Here is a 27,119-nt window from a genome sequence, read left to right on the forward strand (position 1 = left end):
TTAGAATAGTACATAAGCACATATAATGCATAAGATGGGTCTGCATTGCCAGTCTAAAACAGAACCAGAGTGTGCAAATAAGAGTAACATTATAACAATGAAGAAAAAGAAGAAAAATGTGTGTCTATAACACAACGAACAAAAGCCTGGGCTCCCCTCAGAGGCTGGGCTCCAGGGAACTGGCACTCCGCCCCTTGCTCCTCCCTCTCGGGCCTGCCTCATTTTTTAAAGTTGATAAAACTTGTCCCAATTGTGTAAAAATGACCTAAGATTTATAAAATATCAAACGACATGAGTGTAAAAGAATGATCATTTTTGAAATCTTTATTTTATATAAACAACTTTATATAAAAAAACACGGATGATACACACAATATCTGGAACTTTCACTATAATGTCTGTGATTCATATTTAGATACAGGGAAGCGTTCCTTCAGGCAGAACCAATAGCAGAAAGACTACAGACATTAAAGATACCTCTGATAGAGAAGAAGACAATGATCTCAGGATACAAAGGGAGGTTCCCCTGTTGAAGTATTTATAAGTGAGATGTAGATGTCCCACAAAGGTTCTAAGCTGAGGAACACTTGAAGAGCACCTATTGAAAGGGACATTATACTGCCTCCAAACCCAGCCATATGGTCATAGCTCTCCTCCAATCACAGAGCTCTCTCTGCTGCGTTAAGCAGAGAACTCTGAATTACTGCACGCTCAGTACCATGGCCTGCATTTTGTGGCCCATTCATAAAATGCCGGCCAAGGTATTGAGAAATACTGCAGTGTAGCACGGAGGAGCAGATGTTGATGACATCTGCTCTCCCTCATAAATAAGCCCCTAAGTCAAAACCGGGACTGTTCCTACCACGTTTGGTATTGGCCGAGATGTAGGTTCTGCATTGCGGGATTGTTTCCCTTCTAGCTTAAATCAGCAGGGAAAAGCAGAGGAGCAAAAGCAAGGACGAGGTATTGGTCTCATGTTGCTCCTAGAGGTCTCTGCCTTCCAACATGGTTCTCGCCCAATATTTTGTCAACCATTAGCATTACCTCGCAAGGAAATTGGGTCATCATTGAGTGCTGAAGCATTTCTTTTTGCTGGTGTTCCCCTTGAACTACATGTTCCACCCCCCACCACTTCTGCTTCTGTAAACATTTAGGAAAGAATGCCGCAACTCGTGTTCCAGAGATTCTCAAATCCCAAAATATACATCGAGCAGTCCATGACAATAGTTGATTATGACCAATGTGTTTATGGGGCACAAGGGTCATGGCACATTCTCCCCTATAGTAACATTATACTGAAAATATACAAAAATACACATTTCTTGACAACATTTTGCATAAAACAAGTAGCAGAGAGACTTTCCCAAAAGATTTGGTCTGACGTTTTACACATACGCACACTAAGGCAGATTAACCTTCAATTCATCATCAGATTGAAGAGAATTTTTCTCTATAAATGATTCAGAAGTTTGCAGATTTTTTTCCCAGAGCAACTGATTGAACGTCAGCTTTTCTTCTCAGAACTGTACTGAGAAAATGACGACTGAACTGGTTGCTGAGTGTGACTTTCCAGGAGGTTATGTTCTACTTAAAGCCCAACTCCAGTCAAAACTTTTCATTGGGTTTTGGATACATTTAGGAAGGGTACACACTCCTGCCTTGTTTTATTGCCGTCTGTGACTCCCGTTGTGGACATTTCCCATCATTTCCTGTCCCGACAGGAAGTGAGTGAACATTTCCCCAACAGAGATGGAGGCCTTAATAGAAATCTATTGCTGCTGCAACAACCAGCTGCTGAGCAGTGTGCCTGATGACAATCCATTAATACGTGGTCTTCTTCTATCTTTTGTCTCCTCCCAATACTTTTACCCCTCATGAAGGGGACATCCAAGAGTCCCCAAAACGCTTTGGTCACACTTTTATTGGATGATCCTAATGGAATAAACATTTTGTGGACTCTAATATTCGGGTGTTGCATTCCTACTTCTGATCCCCATAAAAATCTGAGAGGAATTTTATGCCTTACTAGTCTGTCTACAATGAAAAGTAAAGTTTAGAATTTTAGTAAAGTTTAGTAAAGTTTAGAATTACATAGACAAGCACATCATTTTTGGCATGAGGAATTCTAGCTGTACAGTGATCTACATATATTGATATACTTAAAATACAAGAGTCAGGGGTATATTACCTCTACGTCTGGTCTCTATGACACTCCTCCCAGCAAAACAAAAACCACAAAATACATTAAAAAATGGACACATCCCTGTTCGCATCTCTGTCGGTTTTCTGGCAATTGTTATGTCCATACATACAATTGTGGGGACTTCTCCTGCACTTTTCTATGGCTTGTGTTCCAGTTGTCGATATATAAAAATACCCAACCAATACCCCAGCGATAAATTAAAGAAGATCCGAAAAGATTAAATCAAAATGTTTATAAAAAAATCATATGTAAGCACAACATAATAGACTTCTTTTTGGCAAGTAGCTTTGGTTAAAGCAGACCTGTCACCAGGCCAAACACTAAAACAAACCCGTACTGATTGGATATGGAGGCTGCCGTTATTGGACTATCCTCCTGAAAACGGTACCTGCCTGGCTGCCATGCTGAACTGATGGTTGTAGTACTCTCCTAGACACCGATATGGAACAGAGGATTATCAGTCCTGACATCACTGGCTGCCGTGCTGAACCGATGGTTGTGATACGCTCTTAGGCACTGATATGGAATAGAGGATTATGAGTCCTGACATTACTGGCTGCCATGCTGAACCGATGGTTGTAGTACTCTCCTAGGCACTGATATGGAATAGAGGATTATGAGTGCTGACATCACTGGCTGCCATGCTGAACCGGTGGTTGTGATACGCTCTTAGGCACTGATATGGAACAGATAAGAGGATTATGAGTCCTGACATCACTGGCTACCTGCCCAGAACTCAGGTCAGCCAACAGAAATGTAGCCAGAGACAGCCAGGCAATCAGCAATGGCATGTATTTATATCAGTGCAGGTATCCTCAACACTCAACACAATGTATAGCTAAATCTGTCCAATACTGATGGTGGGGTATAGCTGTAAAGTTCCTTCTGTATACATGTGAAGCCGCCATCGAGGCAGATATACATATACAGGGGAGTGTGCCTATTTACTGGCACGGAGCGTGCTTGCTTGCCTATACTATCCCTGCATGAACCAGCATACTTCAGACTGGCTCTAAAGGGTCACATGATGTTTAATGTTATAGATTTTGCCATGGCCTTGAGTAGGAATAATTTACAATGAATTTCTCTTATGAAAAGTACATATGACACTAACTCAGGGGTGGACAAATTATCATGGGATTTAGGAGCCAGCCTGTCCAATCCAGGAGCCAGAAGGGTGTTTTTAGGAGCCATCTCCCTTGACAAAAGCTAGAGAAAACTGTAAAAGTTATTTTTAAGGAGCCATGGAAACCTGGCTCCTGGGATTTGTCCAGCCTCCACTCAGAAAGCAGTATTGAAGGACCAATAAATGTAGCCATAAGCTAACTTTGGGTAATAGAACAATTAACAACATATACATATATTATTATTTATTTAAAGGCGAGTTCAGGAACTGAACCACTTAATGTGGAGTAGCCTATTGATCTACATTTTCAGCCATTTCGGCTAATTGAGGCTTATGAAGACAGATGGCTACATACTTATATATGGGGATATTGAACAGGAAGTTGATTGTGTACAGGAAATGATCTCCCTCATTATCATTTCAGACATCTCTAATTCTGACAGGCTTGGCTTATTTACCTGCAAATGTTTTTAAAGCTCTTTTATATAGATTTAGGGTAAATGGCATTTTATCGAGTGTCTGGGTGTAAGCATTTTGCGTGACAGGTCTGCTTTAAAAAGCGCAATCTACACAAAATGACAATAATAATGATTTTCATTTCCTCCAGCAGAGAAAGCCACTTCTAAAGTCACCGCAAAAGACGACTTGGTCTTGGAATTTCGCACCCACAGAGTTAAGCTGAAGTTCATTGATGGGAAAACTGAGAAGCATAACTGATGGTCCTCCATACTGGCTATGTACACAGTGCTATTGGATGGCATGCACTGACAGTTCCTGCAGTTCTTAAAGGGGATTCAGTGCGCAGATTAATCCTCATCTCCTCCGTACATGTCTGCCAACTTTCTGAAACGTGGCCCCCAGTCGTTCAGACCGCTGTAATCCTGATCGGCGTCAGAGTTGGAGGAGTTCAAGGAGCTGAGAGAGGCGGCGTCCGACCCGCTGCCTTCGTAGTCGAACACCAGTAGTGAGTCGTACGGTGGGGCGGTGGGGTCATTGTCAGCCGCGTTCAGATTCTGATTAAGGTAGAAAGAAAGAGTGAGAACAATCAAGAGTCAGAATGATTCCAGCATATATATTAGCAAAGTTTTTATCGATCATGCACCACGTGTAGTGACCGCACACTGCTAGTTACTAATACCCGTCATGTTCAAGGTGGATCGCATTACCCCTACGCTTCTACAACACAACAGGTTTATTTTAGAGAGCTTTAACACAGGGGCGTAACTAGAAATCACAGGGCCCCATAGCAAAATTTTGTATGGGGCCCCTGATTGCTAGTTATGCCACTTGCAGAGCCCACCTGATATACGAAACAGCCCACCTGAGAGTGACCCTGCAGAGCCCACTATAGACTCTCTATAGTGGGCTCTGCAGGGTCTCAGATGGGCTGCACACCTCTTACCTGTCAGGGCTGTCCGCCTCAGTGGTCGCCAGGCCCCGCCTCCTCTTCTATCGACGGGCCCTACCTCCTCTTACATCGCTGGCTCTTAGGTCGCCGTCCCGGACCCCGCCTCCTCCTTCACTGCGAACGCCGGCCTCTTCTGCAGCAGCTGCTGGCTCTCACTGACACAGCTCCGCAGCGGCCGTTCCTCTTCACCGCCGCTGCTGAGCTGTATCAATGACAGCCAGAACCCTGATATGCCATAGCGACCCAGGCGACCCACACGGCATCAGAGGGATGCCCTGGCCGGGCCCCCCTGTGCCCGGGCCCCATAGCCACCGCCTGGGTCGCTATGGTGATTGTTACGCCATTGCTTTAACACAAGGGTAAGGATCTTTGTTTTGGCTGTGAGGCCATGAGTAAAATCTAAATTTTGAAAATAAGGATCCTTATCGTGCCTCAGCTTTGTGAATTCATCCCTTTGTGGCCCATCTGGTGCAGCCTCTGTTTGGCACCATGTGAACGTATATCTGCATTTGAATACACATGGTGCAGCATTCAAACTGTATGTCATGAGCGCTCCACTCAGTGACATATTGCATATTCCTAAAGAACTCCAGGAATTTAAAAAAAACTTACCCTTGCAGTGGGGTTACCTCTATGATTATATCTAGGCGAGTCAAATAAAGGTGTATTACTCACCTGATCCTCGGTCCTCCGGCAGTTGGCACTCACCTTTCTCCTTCTCCTGGGAAATGTCCCTCAGCGTCCTCATGTCTAATACAAATCATATTACCTGGATTAGACATGAACACACCAGAGGTCTTTAGACCACCAGGGCCCGGGAAAACAGAGGTTGTGGGGGGCCAGTCAACCAACCCGGCAGGACCGAGAATCAGCTGAGTATATCAGCTTTATTGCACTGCCCTATACAAAATGAGCGCTGCAAGGGTGGCCACTGCAAGAGTATGTACTTACAATTCTTCTTTAAGGTCTTATTTGGTAGCCTGTACTGAGGTAACATGTAAGCTGTGACTGCTGAAAATGTCAGTTTCTTGGCTTCCATGCTAGCTAGGCAATTAGCATTCATTCAGCTGGGAAGACTGAGGACATCTTGTGAGTGCATGATGTCATGGACCTGCACCTTGAGCAGACGTCATCATTGCCCTTTGCACTCACAGTGTAATGATGCAGAAAGCATCAGCGCCACAAACCACCCACTGCTGGGGAATGGGACTAAGGGCGCCACATGACTGACCTGAAGACTTTGGAAAAAGGTAAATACGTAAAAAAAAAAAAGGATATACTACTGCTGGAGAGACCCCCGGCTGAGCCTGGATTTGGGCTTTCAGGATAAGAACCCTTTGCTGAATACAGCCATTTACCTAATGCACAATCAGGCTCATTTATACTATATGCACACTCTGAGATACCAATGACAGCAGCCAATCAGATTTTAGCTTTCAATTTTTTTTTTACTGCAGTCAGAAATGGAATACCAACACATGACGGGCCATTAGTTTACCTCTAGTCTAGGATCTAAGAGCCAAACACAAGGCGTATTGCTCCTCTGTATATGTACCATGCACTGTTACAGCTGAAGTTGCCAATATGGCGACTTACCTCATCGATAAAGTTTCCGATCTCATCGGGATTGGCTGGTCTTGGCCGGTACTGAGGAGCGGGCATAAATGTTGGTGCAACATCATTACGAATGACGTCAGGGCGGGCATCGAGACCACGGTGAAGCTGGCCAAGGTCAAAATCCTGAAGGGCAAAAGCGCAATCAGTTAGTATTCTTCAACAATATGGCCTGTTGCTCATGACACTGAGTGAGCTGAAAGAATGGCGGAGCTAAAAGTGAGGGAAGAATTTCCTCTGCTCCTTCGCTCCATCTAGTAGCGGTTGTGCCGTGTGATTTATAAATCGGCTCCTTAGTATCATTTTAAACAGAAATATATACTTTTTATTATCTACAAGTAGCACTTATTCTTTTTAACTAACACGGATTAACTGATTAAGTTGAAGTCCGTGGTTTTAAACCCCCTTCCTGTCCAGACCATTTTTCTGCGGTACTTTGACTGACATTTATTCCGTCATGTAACGCTGTACTGAAATAAATTTTATACCATTTTTTTGGGGACAGATAGAGCTTTCCTTTGGTGGTATATAATCACCACTGGGGGTTTATCTTTTACTATATAAAGGAAAAATTACCAAAAAAAACAAAAACTGTTTTCCCCTATATTAAATTATAAAACATTTTTTATTACCCAATTTTTTGGTAAAATATAAAAGACGGGGTCACATCGGGTGCAAAGACACCAAACATGTCAAGCTTTAAAATTGCGAAACCTCAATAAACGACAATACCCAAAATTGGCCATAGGCGACGCTTTAATTTGATTGATGGCCCTAAAATGATTGCTCTCATTCTGACGTCCGCGGCCATATGTAACATGTGTAGAGCAATTGTTGTTTTCGCACGCTGGCGCATCGGACGCGTATTTACGTTTATATATGCGTAAACGTGGGGGTGGGACGCAAGCAGAAAAGAAAACGTCTTTTTACGGCAACCTGCCAATGTGAGTTTGACATCCGTCCGTTTTTTCACAATGTGCGGACGGCAAGTGGTTAAAGTAGAAAAAAGTGTTTTTTTTTAGTTTTATTATGTTTATCTTCGGACTGCATTTTTGTTTTTTCTGCAAAGACAGTATCACAAAATAAAATCCTTGTTTGTCATAAAAACAATATATATATATTACTTTGTTTTCCTAAAGAAGAACCCCAGGCGAGCCATATAAACTTACCCTTGTAGTGGGGCTCCCCCTGCCCTGCAAGGGTTAACTGCAAGGGGGCTCATATAAAGCAGATATACTCATATACTGATCCTCGGCACCTCCAGGATGCTAGAGCAGACCCCTGAGCCTCTTCTCCCCTGGACTCCCCCTGGCTAGTGTCATCACATCTTATACAGGTCCAATGAGCTGCATTAGACATACAGACACCAAGGTATATTCTATAGCCGGAATGGAGGGGGAGAGAGGTGAGCGTTGACCGCAGCAGGATGGAGGATCAGGTAAGTATATCTGCTTTACTTGAGCCCCCCTAGATCAAAATGAACACTTACCTTTGCAGTGTGGTTACCCACGCATTGCAAAGGTTTAGTTTTTTTGTTTGCCTGGAGTTCTTTTAGCATGGACAAAGTTATTGCGCAATTAATAGGCGCACAGCAGGAATATAAAAATTGCTCTGGGGGTTTCCAGGCACCGCCAGGAATCTGCCATAGACTGCCACATGGCTACCAGTGAAGGGGGAGTGTTTCAATAATAAACCATAATGTGCCGTACCTGATCTTCCTCTCCGCCACCTTCTTCATCATAGAAGTAGACGTTATCCCGCGTTTCATCTTCAGGAGGCAGTAATGGCTCCTTCACCACCTTCCTCTTCCTCACAAACAGCAGAAGCAGCAATAGGAGTACTATCGCGATGAACAAAGAGAGGAACATAAAGTGAATAAAAATTCATGGCTAAAAGTGTAGGCTAAATGTTTTCATTTGACATAATATAAGGGTACCGTAGGAAATGCACATAGCCAGGTCATACAATGAAAATTGAAGGGACTTTAAGGGAACATATCGTGCTTTTTTGTGTATGAAGAACACATTTTTTTAAATTTGGAAGCGTGCAAACAAAAACAATACCCCTATGAACAAAAAAAAGTGAATAGTGAAATCACTACACACAAAAACGTGCGCAAGGGTGCTATTAGTCCTTTCTGATGAGAAGGGCCACTATTTCCTGATCCCCCAGGGTGCAAGGCTCCTGACAGGGACAAGAACGACTTAGGTCCACCTACCCGAAGGCCGGCGGACCCCGATCCTCTGGGACCTGCCGAAACAGGTCCACCAAGTACTAGGTGGAGGCTCCCCCAAAGGGAGACCCCCGAGTGAACAAATGCCTCATTTACACCCATACAGGGTGAAGGGCAGGTTTTTGATGCGCCCAGAGTTGCAGGAAGAAGCGTGCAGGCAGCTCCTGTAAGTCTATGGAGACGCAGGAGCTGTGCGCCCTCACAGGCTGCTTCCCACAGCTTCGAGTTCTGACAGTGTATGGACCTGGATCCAACATGTCTGTGTCGAAGGCCATACACTGTCTGTGTGCAACTGTCAAAACTTGGGAAGCAGTGTGTGTGCACAGCTCCTGAGTCACCCATAGACTTACATGATGTGGCTGCACGCCTCTTCCTGCAGATCCAGGCGCATCAAAAAATGGCCCTTCATGCTGAATGGGTACGATAGTCTCATATTTACAATTTCCAGCAGCAAATGGCGCTGTGGACTAATCTTGCCTTGCCTGAGTTGAAGCTCACATTGTACACACAGCTGAATGAGTCAGTTACTCACCTACTTCCCCCTCTCCCTGTTTTGTATGGGTTTCAATTCCAGAGAGACAGTCTAAAAGGGCACATCTGCTGATCTGCTCTCTATACCTCCCATCATGCAATAGCAACAGCCCCCATTCTGGTCTATGCTGCTAAGCTGGTGTGATTGAGGGGATGGGCATGACACAAATTTAAGCATGGTGTCAGGTACTACACTGTTTATCTGCTGAGTTTCTATTGCAAGGAAATGAGATAAAAGTGTTGCCTGGCTGACCAGGTCGCTATAGAGAATGAGAATGAATGTTTTCCATTGGCCTGGATTTCTTATATCTCTACATATCTTATATGTCAGTAAACCTCTAAGGAGGACCTATAGCCAAAGATAAACATACATATATATTAGCAACCTTGCCTTGGTGGATAAATAATCAGTTACAAAACTGTAACCTAAACAAAATGGAGAAAATGCTGCTCAGGCTCACTTCAGTGCTGGCCGCATGGTTACAGGCACTTGCTCCTCTGAAATCTGTTGAATTAGAGGATCAAATTTTGAGCTGGCTGGCTTTCCCTTTCAGAAAAGATCAGGTGACCAAGTGCCTAGGCCTTCATACATGTGGCCAGCACTGAAAGGAGCCCGGAGCAGCATTTCTTTCTCCAGGAAATGTGAGCCAACAGCAGTATATCCAGGTAAGGAGAAAATATCTATCCCAGCAAGACTGCTAATGTAGCGCTATGTAAACATGGCGTGTTAAAGCTGTGTGCCCCCACCTGAGCATGGTGGTAGTACTTACTCAGAAGTGCCAGGATACCCCCCAGGATGCCAAGGATGACAGGGATGCCCAGGCCTCCAGCCAATGCTTTCGGAGTGTCACAGTTGTTATTTTCGGCTGTGCACTGGCACACTTGTATCTTCAACACAGTTATGTTCGTCTTATCCTGGCTGTCGGCAAGGGTGACGGGCACCTGATAGACATCTTCAGCCATCTCCCTGTTCGCCTTAATCTCAAATTCTGCAAACAAAAATAAAAATGGGACAATTACTCAAAGAGGCAAACACCCCCCTCCACCTTCGCCTGTGTATAAACATAGTAAAGTATAACCATACAGACAATACAGCCATACAAAACATATTTAAAGTCCGATATATTTAATCCCCCCTGCCCTCTCAAGGCCTATATATATATATATACACTATATTACCAAACGTATTGGGACGCCGGCCTTTAGACGCACATGAACTTTAATGGCATCCCAGTCTTAGTCCGTAGGGTGCAATATTGAGTTGGCTCCGCCCTTTGCCGCTATAACAGCTTCAACTCTTCTGGGAAGACGTCCACAAGGTTTAGGAGTGTGTCTATGGGAATGTTGGACATTTGTGAGGCCAGGTACTGATGTCGGAGGAGAAGGCCGGGCTCGCAGTCTCCGCTCAAATTCATCCCAAAGGTGTTCTATCGGGTTGAGGTCAGGACTCTGTGCAAGCCAGTCAGGTTCCTCCCACCCAAACTCGCTCATCCATGTCTTTATGGACCTTGCTTTGTGCACTGGTGCGTAGTCATGTTGGAACAGGAAGGGGCCATCCCCAAACTCTTCCTCACTTCAGAGAACACGTCTACACTTCTCTAGAGTCCAGTGGCGGAGTGCTTTACACCACTGCATTCGACGCTTTGCATTGCACTTGGTGATGTAAGGCTTGGATGCAGCTGCCCGGCCATGGAAACCCATTCCATGAAGCTCTCTACGCACTGTTGTTGTGCCAATCTGAAGGCCACATGAAGTTTGGAGGTCTGTAGCTATTGACTCTGCAGACTTATGCGCACTGTGTGCAGCGTGCCACCTGAACCTGGACTGTATAATGACATCTGGCACAGAGGAAGAGGGTTGAATGACGCTGGCCATTATTTAACTTGAATAACCGAGGACATCCTGTGGTGAAAAATAAGTACTGCAGGGGGTCAACTCCAGATTGAGTATTGCAGTTCAAACTGTCTATTCATTTTATCTTTAAATGGGCCATGTATTGATTATTATTTTTGTATTTGTTCTGCTTTAAATGTGAACTATAGTCTTTTAAATGTTTTAGTTAGCGATGTGTATAAAAACCCATCTCCGGACAACATTTGTCTTTTTCATTTTGAGTAGAGTGGTACAGGGCTAATACTCCTATGTGTGAGCCCAATTCCTATCCCTGTCATGTCTGTACAAGAAATGGAAAGAACCACTGACAGGAAAGCACAGGCAGCAATAAAATAATTGCCAGACGTGCTAACCCTTCCATATGTTACTAAAAATGTTTGGTGTGTTCCCTTTTGGAGGACTTCCCATCACTTCCTGACCTAACAGGAAATTGAGGTAAATCTCCTCAGTAGGGACATAGATGTCAATTAAAGCTGAACTGTTATTTTTAAAACTACCCTTGCAGTGGGGCTCCCCCCATGTTTGTTTTTGTCGAGGGTACCATTAAGCAGTTTTGCTTGCCTTATCCCTCGCTCCCCCGGCAGCTGGCGCTCTCCCCTCTGACACTCTAGGTTATAGGCAGGGTCCTTAGCGTCCTCACTTACAATACATGACTGCTAGCCCCACTACATGGCTGGTTTTGACTTTTCCCTGGAATTTTTCCTGGTGTTATGGCTGGATTTGGGATTTAATGTTTTCAAACCCACAGTTTGGGCCCACCACTGCATTAATTTTAAATTACACCCTAACACCACTCCACAATGGACCTGTGCTGCAACATATGGTAATACACTACTGTGATGATGGCATTCTGCACTAGAAAAAAAAAGGGGGCGCCACTTAATATACTGTATTCCCATTGCACATATTCCTGGACATGGCCTGGAGTAGGACGGTGTTGTAGCAGCCGGCAGCAGGTTGACTGGTATCAGCATAGATAAGAACATACTGTATGTTACCAGCACAATGGATCCATAATCAATAATCCAAACCTTATTTCACAAACAGTGCAGGTGCAATGCTTCAAAGCCAAGCAGGACCTCTTTCTCAGGCAAGCGACAGCAATATGTGCAGGCAGTTTTTTTGTCCGCTATGGTGCAATGGCAGTCCATTTACATTACTGGGCTGCCTCAATGCAACACACAATATCATGTGATATAACGCCCTTGTCTAAACGCAACACAGCAGAATGAACTGTGTGAAGTCAGCCTTAGTACATAAACATGTACATGGCCACAGTCATAGTTGCTTCATCCATATCTTTGCATTTCTAGTTGCACCTTGCTGATCTTTTAAGCTTATTGCAAGTCACCAGACTACCAGACAAGGCCAGACTAACTAAAAACAATAGGCTCTAGGAAGCCGGCAAAAACTTGAAACACCCACAATGCTCCAGCTAGCTAAGTATGCAATCTTTGTGTAGCACATGTGTATCTTTGTGTAGCACATTAGCACAAGAAAGAGGTACATATTTATTTAAAATAATGTGATTTGGTAATGTCGACAAGACTCTTCTGATTAATGTGACATGTACATTTTAATGAAGGTCGGTTTGAAATGAAATATGGCAGAAAACCTGTTAAAATCATGCTCGGTGACCCTTTGTATTCTCAAATATGTCATTAATTGGCTGCAAATAACCTCCTGATCTCATTCTCCATATGCTTCACTATGGGGTAATCCTTCCTTTCGGGAGCTGCAGTGCCTACCATCAGCCACCTTCTGGTCCTCGAAAGGCATTAAATCTCTTTCTCAGTTATTCTGTAATGGGGTGATGCTTAGTTTTCCACAGCTCAGGGAGGAGATACGACTATCCCCGTCTGATTTCTTGGCCTATGCCAGCTGCTGCATGCGGTTCGAACCCAATTTGGGTCGGCCCCCCTCATACCGGCTCAGTCCTCACTGGAGGCAGAGCCGTAACCAGAGTTCTGGGCGCCCGGGGCAGAAATTTTTTTTCGCCCCCCCCCATTATATAAACAACCACTGGAACTGTACCCTGCACCTCCCCCCCAGAGGAGATGCTGCGCAGGGATACATTCTCTAAATTAATTTCGACTTACTACCTGGAACTCACAGATCTGGTAGATTTGACAGCCGTAAACAGAAGTCACTTCTCCCAGACCTGGTGGAGGACGATTGGAGTGACTTTGGTGACAGATACATGTCCTCAGTGATAGCTTCTGAGATAAACTGTTGCAGATGAAGTTTTTCTATCAAGCATACTACACTCCTTCCCTATTGTGTAAAATGGGCCTTCGATCCAACCCAGGTTGCTTCAAGCTCTGTGGTCATGAGGCTGATTTCCCACACTCCTTTTGGACATGTCCACGCATACGGACCTTTTGGTCCGAGGTTACTTCCTTCATGGAAGCTAATCATGTAACCCTGCATTCTTCCTCCTGGGTCTGTTTGATGAGCTACTGTTGCTCGGGTGCTCAGACATTATTCCGCCTGCTTTTTTTTTTATGCCAAAAAAGCTATTCTCCTAGTGTGGGGTACCCCTAAGGCCTCCTCCCTGGGTGACTGGAAAAGGCTGGTGGATCAGACATTACCCCTCTACAAACTTACATACGAGCAGCGGGGCAACCCGCGCCGCTTCACTCGCATTTGGGGCCCCTGGCTCTCTTCTGCTAGTACGAATGTTGACTTTGTTTAAATAACCTCACTGCTTCATGTCCTACTAGAGCTTCTGACATCCTCCGCGCTCCCTGAAATGCTCCGCAACAACTTACCATGCCTACCAATACTGGGGTACTGAGTATATATTTAACCAGTAACTTATATTCTCTGTTCTGGAGTTGTAAACCTAATATGTATGTTGCATGACATTTAATTCTGGGCTGTTAGCCCACTGTCTGGATTTTGGTGTTGTTTTTTTTTTTTCTATTTCTTTTGTTGTATATATGTGTATAACATCTGAAAGCATCAATAAAAAGCATCTTTAAAAAAAAAAGTTAAAATCATGCACATACACACACATACATGCATGTAACTAATGTGTGGAAACTTACTAGTATTTACCACACTGGCTGTCCAGTTTTCACGCGCTTCGCGTGTCAGTTGTGCCTTGTATGGGTCTTGAAACGGGGGCAGATCTCTGTCAATGATATTGATAGATAGGGGGTCTGGACTCTTCTGGCAATATATAACTTCTTGGTATTCCAAATACGGCCCATTGTCATTCACATCTCCAAGAATGATCTGAAGGGTGCCTGTCCCGGTTGTAGCGGGTGAACCTGTAGGAATCACAATATGTCATAAAAAACCAACTACCCAGATGAAATACACATAGGTGGTCTGTTTCACACACGCCCATTATAGTCAGGGTAACACCACCATATAAATTAACTGGCACTAGTTTTGTAGATTGTGGGATGTACATATTGATCTTGGACAATTTTGGAATTCATATTTAAAATACATTTAACAATTTCTGAATAACTGCATAGCAAGTCACCTGGACAAAAGGAGAGTGTGGATTGACTTACAGTCAGTGTATATTGGCACCACCTTTGCCATACGCCCCTTCTACCATAAAGCCCTGCACTCTTTTGTATGTTTTACCAGCAATGCAGAGACTTGTCCCAACCAACCCGAACATACAGGAAAAACAAATATAGAATCTAGCGTCCAGAAAATAGCAACATCAGTTTAGGTGTTCTCAGTTATATTGGAGACTCAAGTAGCACTCACCATTGTCCACAGCTAAGATGATGGCCCTGTAAGTGTTGTTCTTGACAAATATGGACTCTCGATCTAATTGTCCATTTCCTGTGATAATTCCATTCTCTGGATTTACTGTGAGCCACCCAGCTGGGTCGTTGCCGATGTAATAACTGCAGACAACATTTAAAAAGTTCATTATGATCAACAACTAACCTGATTCTTATACAATGATATTGTATAAGGAGTTGTACACATTACACTCAACTCTTTAGCAAATGTAAGGCAGTCGCTCAGAAAAAATGTGTTACGGAAATATTATCAAATATTGCCATAAACATTGTCAGAAGTTTTACTCCTTCACCACACTGTGGTGTTTTGTTTTTGTCTTTTGGCCCTACTGGAGAGATTTCCTATTACTTCCTGTCCTGACAGGAAGTGAGGGGATATCTCAGCAACAGGGATACAGGCAGCAATAAAAAAAACCTGACAGAGACTTTATCCCTTTCCTGCTCTATCCAAATTAAAAAGCTTTGTCTGAAGTTGGTCTTTAGCAGGCTGGCAGATACAGGCCAACCAATGTCACCAGCTGTGGCTTTGTCAAGCTCTTGGATAAGGCTCAGGTTATCTATCAACTAATATATTAGAAATACAATAGTGGATAATTAAAAGGAAAAGGTTGTCTGACTCTAGTGACAGAAATCTTACAAACACTCACGTTATCTTTTGATTCTGTGCCTTGTCTGGGTCCTGAGCTGTGTAGGAAGCCACCTCTTGGCCACTTGGAAGATCCTCTGGGATATTGACATCCTTCACTGGCGGCACAAACATCGGAGGCTCATTCACATCCTCCACATCCACCGTGACTGTGGCGGTAGAGGTTATTACTGGTACAGAAAAGTTGGCTTTGTTGGTGGCCACTATCAACAGAATGTGTTGTCTCTTCGCCTCAAAGTCCAGTGCCTGCAACCAGGACGAAATTCATTTAATGCGCATATTATTTTTCTTAATTGTTACTCATTATATAGGAATTAATTTAATATATATTTATATAAGGTGATCATATCCCCCTAATCGCTTTATCTCAGAGGAACATAAAGCATATTAAGTTCAATTAATTTTTCCTCATTGGAGGTCCTCTATGGCCCTTATTCATTTATTTGTCCTTGTCTAAATTCTCTCCAGATCAGCCACATCCTTTATGTGAACTCGTGCCCAAAACTGAACTAATCCTTCTTTATAAAAAGCTTGCTGAGGCTCCTGTTTATTACAGAGCTGCCTATAGATCTACACACACTTACTAAATGTACCCAACCAGGACCCCGACTATACTAAGAGATGCTCCTCCATCTCACCATAGTTCTAACTAAAATGAAGGCAGACTACAAGAGTGAGGTTTTATGCATGTACAGGAAGGCTCAGTGATTATGATAGTTCATTAGATGCAATACAATGGATGAATGAAGGTACCGAAAACATTACAGAATGTAAAACTTCTGTATAGAAAAATAAAATAACTCAAAATTTGTGTTCACAGAATATATGCTTTTATTTCTGATTAATACTCTGCAGTTGTTTATTAAAGCTAGATTTTAAAAAACTGGATTAATTAACTGCATTTAAAAGCAACTAGGATAACATGACCTGGAATCAGCCTCTTGCAGTCCCTGTATAGTAGAGCTCAGACTGGGAGAGAGAGGAGCAGCACAAGGAGCCAGTCTGTAGTGTTGTAGTGCTCATAAGTGAAATGCTTACAGCATGAGAGGGCAGAGTGACAGAGAGATGAGCTCATCAGTCTGCTGCTTCTCCTTTTACTGTCCAATTACAGGCTGGAGGAGAGACAAGACCTGGTTGATTGACTTAACTGCTGGCTGTGCTGTGTGGCAGAGCTGTGTATATCTCAGGAATCAATAGACAGGAGTACAAATTCTATGGCAGATAAAACAAATCTCATATATGGATTTTAACTGTGTATTGCACTGTTTGCCTGAAGTGCAGCTTTAAATAAGAATGACTATTATTGTAACTAAACATAGCGTACCTTAACGGTTTTTAGTTGACCCATGTTATCTGGAGTTGTAGTTATGCCGAAAAGATTTCCTTCATTGCCTTTAACAATCTTAAACACGGCCGTCCAGGCATCGGTGTTGGGGGTGTCATCATCTGTGACTGTCAGCAGTGCAACCTCGTACCCCTCTTTATTCTCAGGGACCTTTTCTAAATACTGAAATAAAAGATCACAGGTCAGAACTACTACACAATGGTCTCAGTCAATGTAGTACTGTATGTCAGCGCCTTCTACTGGTAATCCTGCGAATAACATACTTCCTGTCCTGGGTGGCTACGCTCACTCCTCCACTGAAGCTATGGAAGCAGCCATGGTTATCACCCAGGATGAACGGCAAACATGTCTACCTCTCTTCATCTTCATTACATGGGAGGAAGGGAGGTTAGTGGTTTACAGAAGGAAGATAACATTGCTTATGTTTTCTGTTCGGCTCACAGGAAGTGACAAAGACTCGCCATTTCTGGCAAGATCATAGCAAACACCACTGTACTTGCTAGCCTTGTCTTAGCCTGAAAAATAAAAACAATTGCAGCCACCGGTATACTGCAATTTATATAACATGTTTGCTCTTAGTTATAGATTGCCTTTAAAAGACATATATCTGCACTTCAGTATTCCAGCAAAAGCATTGCTGAACCTCAACAAAATGGCCCCTGTGCTAGCGCTGAATAAAGGATATTGACTTACACCTAACAAACTTCTACAATGTTAGCCTTGGTTTGTACGGAGCTTTAAATAATAGTAGAACTCTGTTTTTACACTTACCGTAATGGGGTCAAAAACCGGAGCATTGTCATTGGCATCTGTTACAGTGATTACAGCTTTGCCGGTGGCTTCGTATCCTGCACCTTCCTGATCGATTGCTTTGAGGGTCAAAGTATACACGGGATACAGCTGAAAAGAAAATGACATTACAGCGTAATTTAACAAATGGTATTTATTATTATAAATAAGAACACTTTGGGGTACATTTATAAAATGTCAGGGGCGTGTATTCACATGGCACTACATGGAGCTGACAAGTGCCATACAAATGCCACACAAATGCCATCCGCCCAGCACAGTGGCGCAGTGGTTAGCACTTCTGCCTTGAAGTACTGGGGGACCCTGGTTCAAATCCCAGTCAGGATGCTATCTGCAAGGGGTTTGCATGTTCTCTGTGTGCTTGCGTGGGTTTCCTCCGGGTGCTCCAGTTTCCTCCCACACTCTAAAGACATGCTGGAAGGTAAAATGGCCCCTGTCTAAATCAGGCCTAGCATTTGTATGTGAGATAGGGACCTTAGATTGGAAGCTCCTTGAGGGCAAGGACTGATGTAAATATGCAGTATGTATTTTATTTTTACTTCTACTTGATGACCATTTATTGCATTATATTGCATGGCTTGTCATGACTCCCTAAAAGGCTGCACTAAAGCCAGAAGAGCAAATATTTAATTTGGCTCTTGCAGGGTAATTTAAAGGGCATGCCTTGGTTGAGGAAATAGCTCAAATGAGGCCTTGAAACGGCCAGCAGATATAACATATGTCACAATCCACTGAATGCTGGATGAAGGGTCTGATTTTTACGATCCCTTTGGGCCTGGTCCCCTTAAAGAGAACCGGTGCTTTGTCCATGCAAGGGATAGCAACAGGTTCACTTTAATGCAGACCTCCACACCTTCCTGTCGCTCTGTTCAGCCGCCTTAAATAGGGCTGTGGACTCCCCAAGTGGCAGCATGGATTGGCCCCAGGATCACATGCTCCTACTACCCTGAAGTTCCAGATGGTTCCTTTGGCACTGAATGGAGCCGCAGGGGAGTAAACATAGGGTGAGTACGTGCTGCAGGCAATAAGAGGCTAAAGAAAAAAGGAGTCAAACCTGGGCTAATGCAATATTCATTGTTAGAAGAACTGTGCAGACTTCAGGTGCCCATACACCGTACAATTATCGGCCGATTTTCATATGCAACGTTGAAGGGCAGTGTAGAACCTAATTGCGGCCGGTCACCAACCTGGATACCGAGGCGATGTGGGTCAGTGACCGGACGCAATCAGGCAGCGGCAGCCCTCTATTCAGGCATATTAGAGGGCCGCTTGCTCCTCACTAGGGCCCCGAGAGGCCCCAGCGAGCAGCCCTCTAATATGCCTGAATAGAGGGCCGCCGCTGCCTGATTGTCACAGCACATCATCCTGGCATACCTGGTGAGCCCGCACTGAGTACCCAGAGCCCCTACTGGCCACCCAGATCCCCTACTGGCCGCCCAGAGGCCCTACTGGCCGCCCAGAGGCCCTACTGACCGCCCAGAGTCGCACTGACCGCCCAAAGCCCGCCCGGAGCCTGCACTGACCGCCCAACGCCCGCACTGACCGCTCGGAGCCCGCACTGACCACCCAGAGACCCTACTGACCGCCAAGAGCCTGCACGGACCGCCCAAAGTGCACACTGACTGCACCGGAGCACGCAATGACCGCCGAAAGCCTGCACTGACCACCCGGAGCCCACACTGACACCCAAAGCCCGCACTGACCACCCGGAGCCCGCACTGACCACCCGCAGCCTGCACTGGCCACCTGAGAGCCACACTGACCACCAGAGAGCCCGCACTAGCCCCCTTAGTGCCCGCACTGGCCATCTTATAGCCTGAACAGCCTCCTGAGAGCCTGCACAGCCCTCCTGAAACCCCGCACAGCCCTCCTGAGACCCTGGAGACTTCAGGCCGTGAACCTGGAGCAACACAGAGTATGTAGCTTCTTAGTATTCTGTTTAGCTGTATAAACTATTGCTGTGATTTGTAGTCCTCTATAGCTGATAGTATTATTCTGCAGTGCTTAACAGTTGTACTGCTGGGATTTATAGTCCTCTATAGTTGGTATTATTCTGCATTGCTGTGTAATTTAGTGCTGGGATGTGTAGTCCTCTATAGTTGGCGGTATTCTGCATTGCTGTATAGTGTATTACTGGGATTTGTAGTCCTCTATAGTTGGTATTATTCTGCATTGCTGTGTAATTTAGTGCTGGGATGTGTAGTCCTCTATAGTTGGCTGTATTCTGCATTGCTGTATAATGTATTCCTGAGATTTGTAGTCTCTCTACAACTTGGAGTCAGTGGCAGATCTACCAGCTGCAGTCAGCCCCTGGCGCTCCACCACTGACTTCAAACTGTAAAGAGACTACAAATCACAGCCCGGAGAGGAGGAAGAGGGCCCTGGTGACTGTCGACATTTCCACCAAAATCCTCAGCACCAGGCCTGTGATGCTCTCAATCCGGCCCTGTCTCTGCCCAAAACTCTTATTTTTGCTCTGGACAGTTGTCAGGATTTTTCCACCCCTTCCTGTAAAAACCAGAAAAAAGGCGCTCACTTTCTTGCAGCTGGATTTCCCAATAATTTGATTCTACATTTTAGGGAATCCATTGCTGAGGCAGGACACAAGTAGCTTTGAAAGGGCAGTAACAGTGAGCTGGGACTGTGAGTAGTGGTGGGGATCCCTGGCCTTCGAAGCTGTCAGGAGATATAATTTAGTCACAAACCTCGCGATCTAATCCAGAAGTCAAAACGCTGATCAGTCCGCTGACTTGATCGATAGTGAACATCTGGTTTGGCAATAGAGGATCTTGATCTACGATGGAGTACGCGATAATGCCATTATTGGTGTCTTCGGTGTCATCTAAATCTGTTGCTGAGACATTCATGACAGGAGTCCCTAAAATGACAGGAGAAGGTAAGGGACACAGAACGCCCATAGTAAGTGCCAGCTAGAGAAGACAGGGAATGACATCTCAGGGACCGGAAGTAATTAAATTATTGTTGCTTCCGGCTTCATTCAGGGGAGATCAGTGAACGGATGTTCGCAGGTCTCTCCCCTCTACCTGCAGAGACCCATGATGCCGGTCCTCCAGGCCTGCACTAGCAAGGCCTGACGGACGGGGAGGGGGTGGTGGGGCACATGTATACTGGCCCCTGGAAGCGATCAAGGGCCCTTTACAGCCATTAGAACCGCTTACAGTGTAAAGCCAACAGAGTTTAATTACACGGGCCCGCTGCTGCCAACATATGACATATGTGAGTGGGAGCAAAAGGGTTAAAACTTGATCCAATCTAAGGGCCTGTGTCGACGGGCTTTAAGGGGCAAATGCAAAGTTCTTTTGACTTCACCATGAGGTGCTTCTGAAATCATTTATCTCCTCTCTGCAGAATGAACACGGAAATTATGATGATTTTGTCACTTCCGGCTTCCGAGCTGTCATTTCCCGGCCAGAGAGGCCGGGAAGGAAGCTCATCAAGCAGGATCTGTGCTTGATCAGCTTTGGTGGACTGCAAAGGTGACATTAGAGGTGACATAAAGTCCCCTTAAAGAGAACCTGTCACCACTAAAGTGCTATCACATAAGGGGGTTGTTAGCCCCCTATGTGATAGCAATAAAGTTAGTAAAAAAACAACAAATGTTTAAAAAAATAAAGGTAAAAAAGGTAAAAAAAATTCAATGTAATAACACTTCCACTTTTTTTTTTTTATAGAAAGTCCCCGCCCCCACATACTAATGTATACACATATTGGGCACTGGGCGCTTTTACATAGGAAAATGTGCCACACATGTTGGGTATTGCCGGTACACACTGGAGCGACAACAATAATTCGAGGGCCATTAGTCACGGTTACATCTCAACTGATAACTTGTAAAGGCCATTTTTGCCAAAAAAAGACAACTTACCTGGTTTGGACCCCTCGACTACGGTGCCATCAAACACTTGTTGTGTGAAAATTGGACGATTGTCATTCTGATCTGTCACTTTGATAAGAATGTCAATCGGGTTCTCCACTTTTTGCCCATTTGAGGCTACGGCATAGACCAAGAGCTGAAAAACAAATAAAGAGGCTATTATTTTAGAATTGTCTTGTCTGAAGCATTGCACAGACAACTGGGAGTAAATCTTGCTGTTAACCCTAAAACTTGAGCCAAACTTCAGCCCCAACTGAAACTCATCTTTACCTCTTAACTCATGACGTATGCTACTGTATGGTACAAGAGACCATCAGAGACTGCTGCTATGCTACAATTGACTGTCAGAAACGTATGCTATGCTACAAGAGACTGTTAGAGACTGCTGCCATAGTGCTAGAGACTGTAAAAGGCCAATTTCAAATCACAGAAGATGCAAGAAAAAGGAGAATGCTAGGGAGTGCTCAGTGCTTGGTCTTCTTGTGTGCTTACTCAAATCAGGGTGAGATCTGTTAGAGTGTAAAGAGAAGCATTCCAATACATTTCCAACAGATCGGAATCATGTGACATAGGGAAAGCTTGGGACTTATGTGGACAATTGTGGACTATGGCTATACAACGCGTGTGTCGGCCCTGCCCCTTGTAGAATTCATCAGGTGCTCATGTGACAGGGTGACAACACTCGAGCTCAACTGAGAAACAGTTGTCACCCCATAATAGGAAGTGTCTGAAACAAGGACCACCAGGTATTATTTTAAGCTGCAGCTTTTAAAAGATTGAAAAATACATTTTAATTTACATTTGCATGTTATTTGATTGCATGAGATTTTTGTGTCTAGGTTCATATATGCTTTTAAGCAGAACTCTAGGTGCAATAAAAAAACAAAGTTATACTTGTTTAGGACTCAGACATCAAGAATCCGACATATATCTGTCCCTGGGCCAAATTCAGTTCAAAGTGTGCACACCATCAGTGAAGAAATAAAACACACTGACATCCATTACATACTCACCTGAACCTCAGAGCAGGCTGCCTCCTAGGCCGTTCCCTGGATCCTCTCTCACAGTCCACTCCAGCAGTCTAAGGTTCTGTGAGTCATCATGTCCTTTACAGTGTATAGATAATGCGGACGCCAACGTTCAGGTGAGAAAAACCTTGTTATTTTCATCCCTAGATGAAAATGAGTACCTAACCCTTGCAGGGTCCTATGGAGCCTGTGCGCACCCTTGTGTGTGCTAGTAAGCTGTGTGTCTCTACACACAGGCACAGCAATCTAAGTCACTCTTTTGCTCCCTGCTCCTTCCTTCTTCCAGCTAGCAGATGGACAGCTGCTGCAGGCTGCACTGTCCTTTGTGATCTTGTACTGGACAGGAAGTTCAGTGAAGCTGAGCTAAGAGAGTTGGAACTGTTTGGAAACATGATGCCTGTAAGTGCTTGGTCAAAAATGTAAAGAAATGCTTTGATGGGCGATGTAGATTTGTTTGATCTGGATTCATTAGTGAATTTTTTTTTAAATTTTGTAGAGTTTAATACTACTTTAAAGCATAACTCTAGTTTTGGACAGAGTGGGGAAAGGGTGAAAACCGGTGTCAGGCTTTTCTTGCTCCTTTCGTAGTCATGAAGCTTTTTCCTTGTACTTCCTGAGTTGTCACCGAAACAACAGAGAGCAAAATCTTTCTATCAGAGGCGGTCAGCAATTAGAACCTGCCAGAGGGTTTAGCCATCACCACTATGGCTGGAGTTGGCTTTTAGGTTCCAGAGGAGCACATTATCTTTTTATGATATGTCAATCATTTTGTTATGAATTATGATACAAAAGTGAGACGGGTTTGTTTTGGGGAGGCGACAGGCAACACTTCTTTTGCTGGTACTGTCTTCCAAGAATTATATAGTTTTATATATATTTTAAAGGCAAAAACAAATGAAAAATAAATAAATGTAAACTTTAAATGAATTAAAAAAATGTTTTTAAAAAAAAGGATGAAATATTCAGTCACATTATTATTATACAGGATTTATATAGTGTGAACAGTGTGCGCAGAGCTTTACAATATAAGGAAGACATTACAATCACAATACAATTCAAGACAAGATGGTAAGGAGCGCCCAGCCCGTGAGGGCTTACAATCTAAAAGAGAGGGGCAAGTGATACATGAGGAGGTAGCTGTGTGGGGATGAATTGATTGAGAACATGATGGTTCAGTGGTTAGGTTGAGGTGGGATAGGCTTCCCTGAAGAGATGAGTCTTTAGGGAACGCCTAAAGGCAGTCAGAGTATAGAGACAGCCGGATAGGTTGGGGTAAGGAGTTCCAGAGGATGGGAGAGACTCTAGAGAAGTCCTGGAGGCGAGCATGGGAGGAGCTGACGAGGGAGCTGGAAAGCAGGAGGTCTTTGGAAGAGCGTAGGGGATGGTTAGGGTGATACTTTGAGACAAGGTTTGAGATATATCCGGGGCAGAGTTGTGGATGGCTTTGTAAGTGGTTGTTAATATTTAGAATGTTATCCTTTGGGCGAGTGGAAGTCAGTGGAGGGATTGGCAGAGAGGGGTGAGGGAAGGAAGCAGGGGAAGGATTGGCAGAGGGGGGTTTCAGACACTGAGCAGTTGGTTAGGTGTATGAGTCTAGCAGCAGCATTCATGATAGACTTAAAGGGGGATAGCCTGTGTAGTGGTAGGCCAATGAGGAGGCCTGACATGACACATGACACACTGATGTATGTACAGGCAGAATTAGACTGGGCAGGGACAGGCAGGTCTTATTGGTAATTAGCTTTAGTTTTAAGTTGCAATTTTTGCATACCTTGTATGTGGGTATAGTCTCTCTGTCCAGTTGCCGAGTCACGTTAAGCCAGCCAGTATTCCTCTCCATGGCGAAAGTCCCTATGGGTTGAGAGTCGGCCCCTTGGCCTGTGATGCTGTAGTACACGGTAGTCTCGGTTGCCCTACTGGATTTGACCTAAAGGGAAGCAATATGGGGAAAAAAGAAGAGTGATCACATATCATAAAGGCAAACTATTTCCAATTATATATTTTATATGGGTGGAAGTTCTCTCTTGGTTTCATTGTCGTGGTTCTTTACTGTGCTCTGTCCTTTTGACCCCTCCTACTTTTATTTTCCAATTTTTATGACACCAATGGATGATGTCTAGGATAGCACTACTGTGACAACACTATATATCTAAAGGTGTGTGGACATCTAACCACAACTCCACTATCTGGCCACAGTATGTGGACAACCCTCCAAATGATTGAGTTCATGTGTTTCCAGTGAAGGATATTAATATTGAGCTTTCTACTTTGTAGCAACAGTTTGGGGAAGGCACTGTGCACTAACCCAGCTCCATAAAGGCATGGTTTGGTCTGGAAGAACACAAGTGGTCTGCGCAGAGCCCTGACCTCAACCCCACTGAACACCTTTGGGATGACTGTGAGGCATATCTATCATTAGTATCTGACCTAACAACAAGGTTCTTTTGGCTGAATGGGCACAACTTAATACATACGCACTCCAAAATCTTGTGGAAAGCCTTCCATTGGAGATTTATTTGGTCATAATAATGGGTCTAATGCTCAAAGTTTTGGGAAGAAGCATCCAACAAGTTCCTATAGGTATGATGGTCAGCTGTCCACAAAATCATATAATGTGCTAGACATGCAGAGTGTGGCGCAATGTCAGCAGGGAGGTTTATATGTTCTCTGCTGCTAAAATCTCTGGGCAATAAACCAACGTGTGTTTTATTCTGTACTCGAGGAGCTTTGTGTCGTAGGTACCTGAATGAGCCTTTTGGGAAATGGGCCTCTTTCATTTTCAGAGCATGAAATCGGTGGAATGACCCAGTCTCTCTTTTGTCTCCTAAGCTCACGTACAGACTGGGAGGGATGTGAATGTTCAGCCTGTAGATGACACAAACAATGAATATAATTAACATATCACAATCAGAAAATTAAAATACTTTTTAACTAAAAAATAGGCCTGTCCAAACATTTTGATTGGATGAAGGTGGGTCAAATCGTCTGTTTTCTCCCTAGGTCATTCTGGGTCCCCAGCAATCAGATCTCCCCATTGGAGTTCCCAGCTCTGTGACTCTTCACCTTGGAATAAAGCAACAGCCCAATACCAATAGTAGAAACCCTTGACAAGTCCTCCCTGAGATGACCAGCGCTGGGAAGGAGTCTCTTAAACAAACTCTCTAAAACATGTAGCAGTTTGGGTGAAATGAGTCCTTAACCCCTTCATGACCGGAGACATTGTTGTCCTGACCAAATACTGCAAATACAGTGACAGCGGCAGCCTCCGAGGTCTGTTTACAAACAAACCTCATGTGACCCCATATCAATGCTATTATGATGATCACATGATTGGGAACATAGCTGATCATTAGTGAAGTCTTGAGCTATCAGAGACAACATGGTTTGATGGCTGAAATTGTGTGTTCTCTCAGCTGTCAAAGCTAGAACCTAGATTATTGTCCCCTTGGCACTGTGCCTAGGAATATTATTCTACAGTTCGCTGATACCAGCTGGTTAACCACCATTACAAATTGCCGTAAGATGCACAAAAACGTTTTTCTCTTTTGCTTCATTAGTGTCATCAATTAGATAGGAACTTCCACATGCTGTTATCTACTCAATTCATGCAATAATGCATATGCCATTTCCACTGGCACAGCTACAGGTAGTAAGGGGCTTGGTGCAAGTCCTCCACTGGGTTCTTTGCCTTTGCTTCTACCTCTGCCCCTTTACAGCATGGATGTTGCATTGTATAGCTGTGCAAGGGAACCTGAGCACAATGACTTAGGCCCATTGATCCCCTGTCCTTGGTCATGTGATCCAGATTACATGACTAACCATAGGGTACATGCAAAGAAGCATCACTGGGCCAGCCTTGTAGCTCTCCTTGCATGGTTCGGCTGTAGACAATCCAGCACTTCTCTGGGTGAGCTTAGCCTTACTGTAGGTTCACAGATCTTCCATAGTATAGCTGAGCAAGGAAAACTGAGCACAATGACTTAAGACCCATTGATCCCCTGCCCTTGGTCATGTGATCTAAATTACATGACTAACCATGGGGTACATGCAAAGAAACATCACTGGGCCAGCCCTGTTGCTACCCTTGCATGGTTCTGCTGTAGACAATCCAGCACTTCTCTGGATGAGCTTAGCCTTACTCTAAGTTCACAGCAAACAATATGCTGTTGAATGGTGAAGCTGAACCATTGCAGCTGTCTTGATAATATGTGCACACTAGTGACCACATACAGCTAAGGATGAATATCTTCAGCATCCATAAGCCCTGTTCAGTCTGGAACTTCCAATTCCAATGGTATTATTGTAGGTAGGAACAGACACAGGTTACAGCATGGAAAGGGAACCCAACCATTCATAGAGCCCAATCTACCAGCACTGTATAGCAGACTCACCTGTTTGTGATGAGGATGTTGTTTTCTCAGTGTCACGGTGGTTTCAGATAAAACATTGTTACCCTCCAATGCCAGAACACTGAACTCTTTGTGTCCATGAAGTTTTAGATGATCTTTTACTACGACAGAGCCATCAGCTTCAACTTCAAAATGAGAGTCTTCCGATTCATAGCGTATGTTCGATTTCAGCCCACAGGTAACGAAGACCACTGAAAAATAAAAG

General features: G+C 44.2%; 1 protein-coding gene across 1 annotated transcript in view; it reads right to left on the reverse strand.

Moving 5' to 3' along the window:
* Positions 1-3,834: 3,834 nt before the first annotated feature.
* LOC108787706 (cadherin-1-like) overlaps positions 3,835-27,119 on the reverse strand; it is a 29,737-nt gene continuing 6,452 nt past the window's right edge. Inside the window, exons 2-15 of the mRNA XM_018557319.1 lie at positions 26,897-27,105; positions 25,248-25,370; positions 24,277-24,432; positions 21,469-21,613; positions 20,288-20,460; positions 17,544-17,672; positions 16,752-16,934; positions 15,429-15,673; positions 14,741-14,883; positions 14,059-14,283; positions 9,886-10,104; positions 8,061-8,191; positions 6,334-6,477; positions 3,835-4,342 (exon numbers count right to left, since the gene is read on the reverse strand). Coding sequence (XP_018412821.1) covers positions 4,136-4,342; positions 6,334-6,477; positions 8,061-8,191; positions 9,886-10,104; positions 14,059-14,283; positions 14,741-14,883; positions 15,429-15,673; positions 16,752-16,934; positions 17,544-17,672; positions 20,288-20,460; positions 21,469-21,613; positions 24,277-24,432; positions 25,248-25,370; positions 26,897-27,105 — 2,432 coding nt within the window. The 3' untranslated portion in view covers positions 3,835-4,135. The remainder of the gene's footprint in view (positions 4,343-6,333; positions 6,478-8,060; positions 8,192-9,885; positions 10,105-14,058; positions 14,284-14,740; positions 14,884-15,428; positions 15,674-16,751; positions 16,935-17,543; positions 17,673-20,287; positions 20,461-21,468; positions 21,614-24,276; positions 24,433-25,247; positions 25,371-26,896; positions 27,106-27,119) is intronic.

Source organism: Nanorana parkeri, unplaced genomic scaffold (genome assembly GCF_000935625.1).
Source record: "Nanorana parkeri isolate BGI_ZX_2015 unplaced genomic scaffold, ASM93562v1 scaffold280, whole genome shotgun sequence".
In the NCBI taxonomy this organism is placed as follows: Eukaryota; Metazoa; Chordata; class Amphibia; order Anura; family Dicroglossidae; genus Nanorana; species Nanorana parkeri.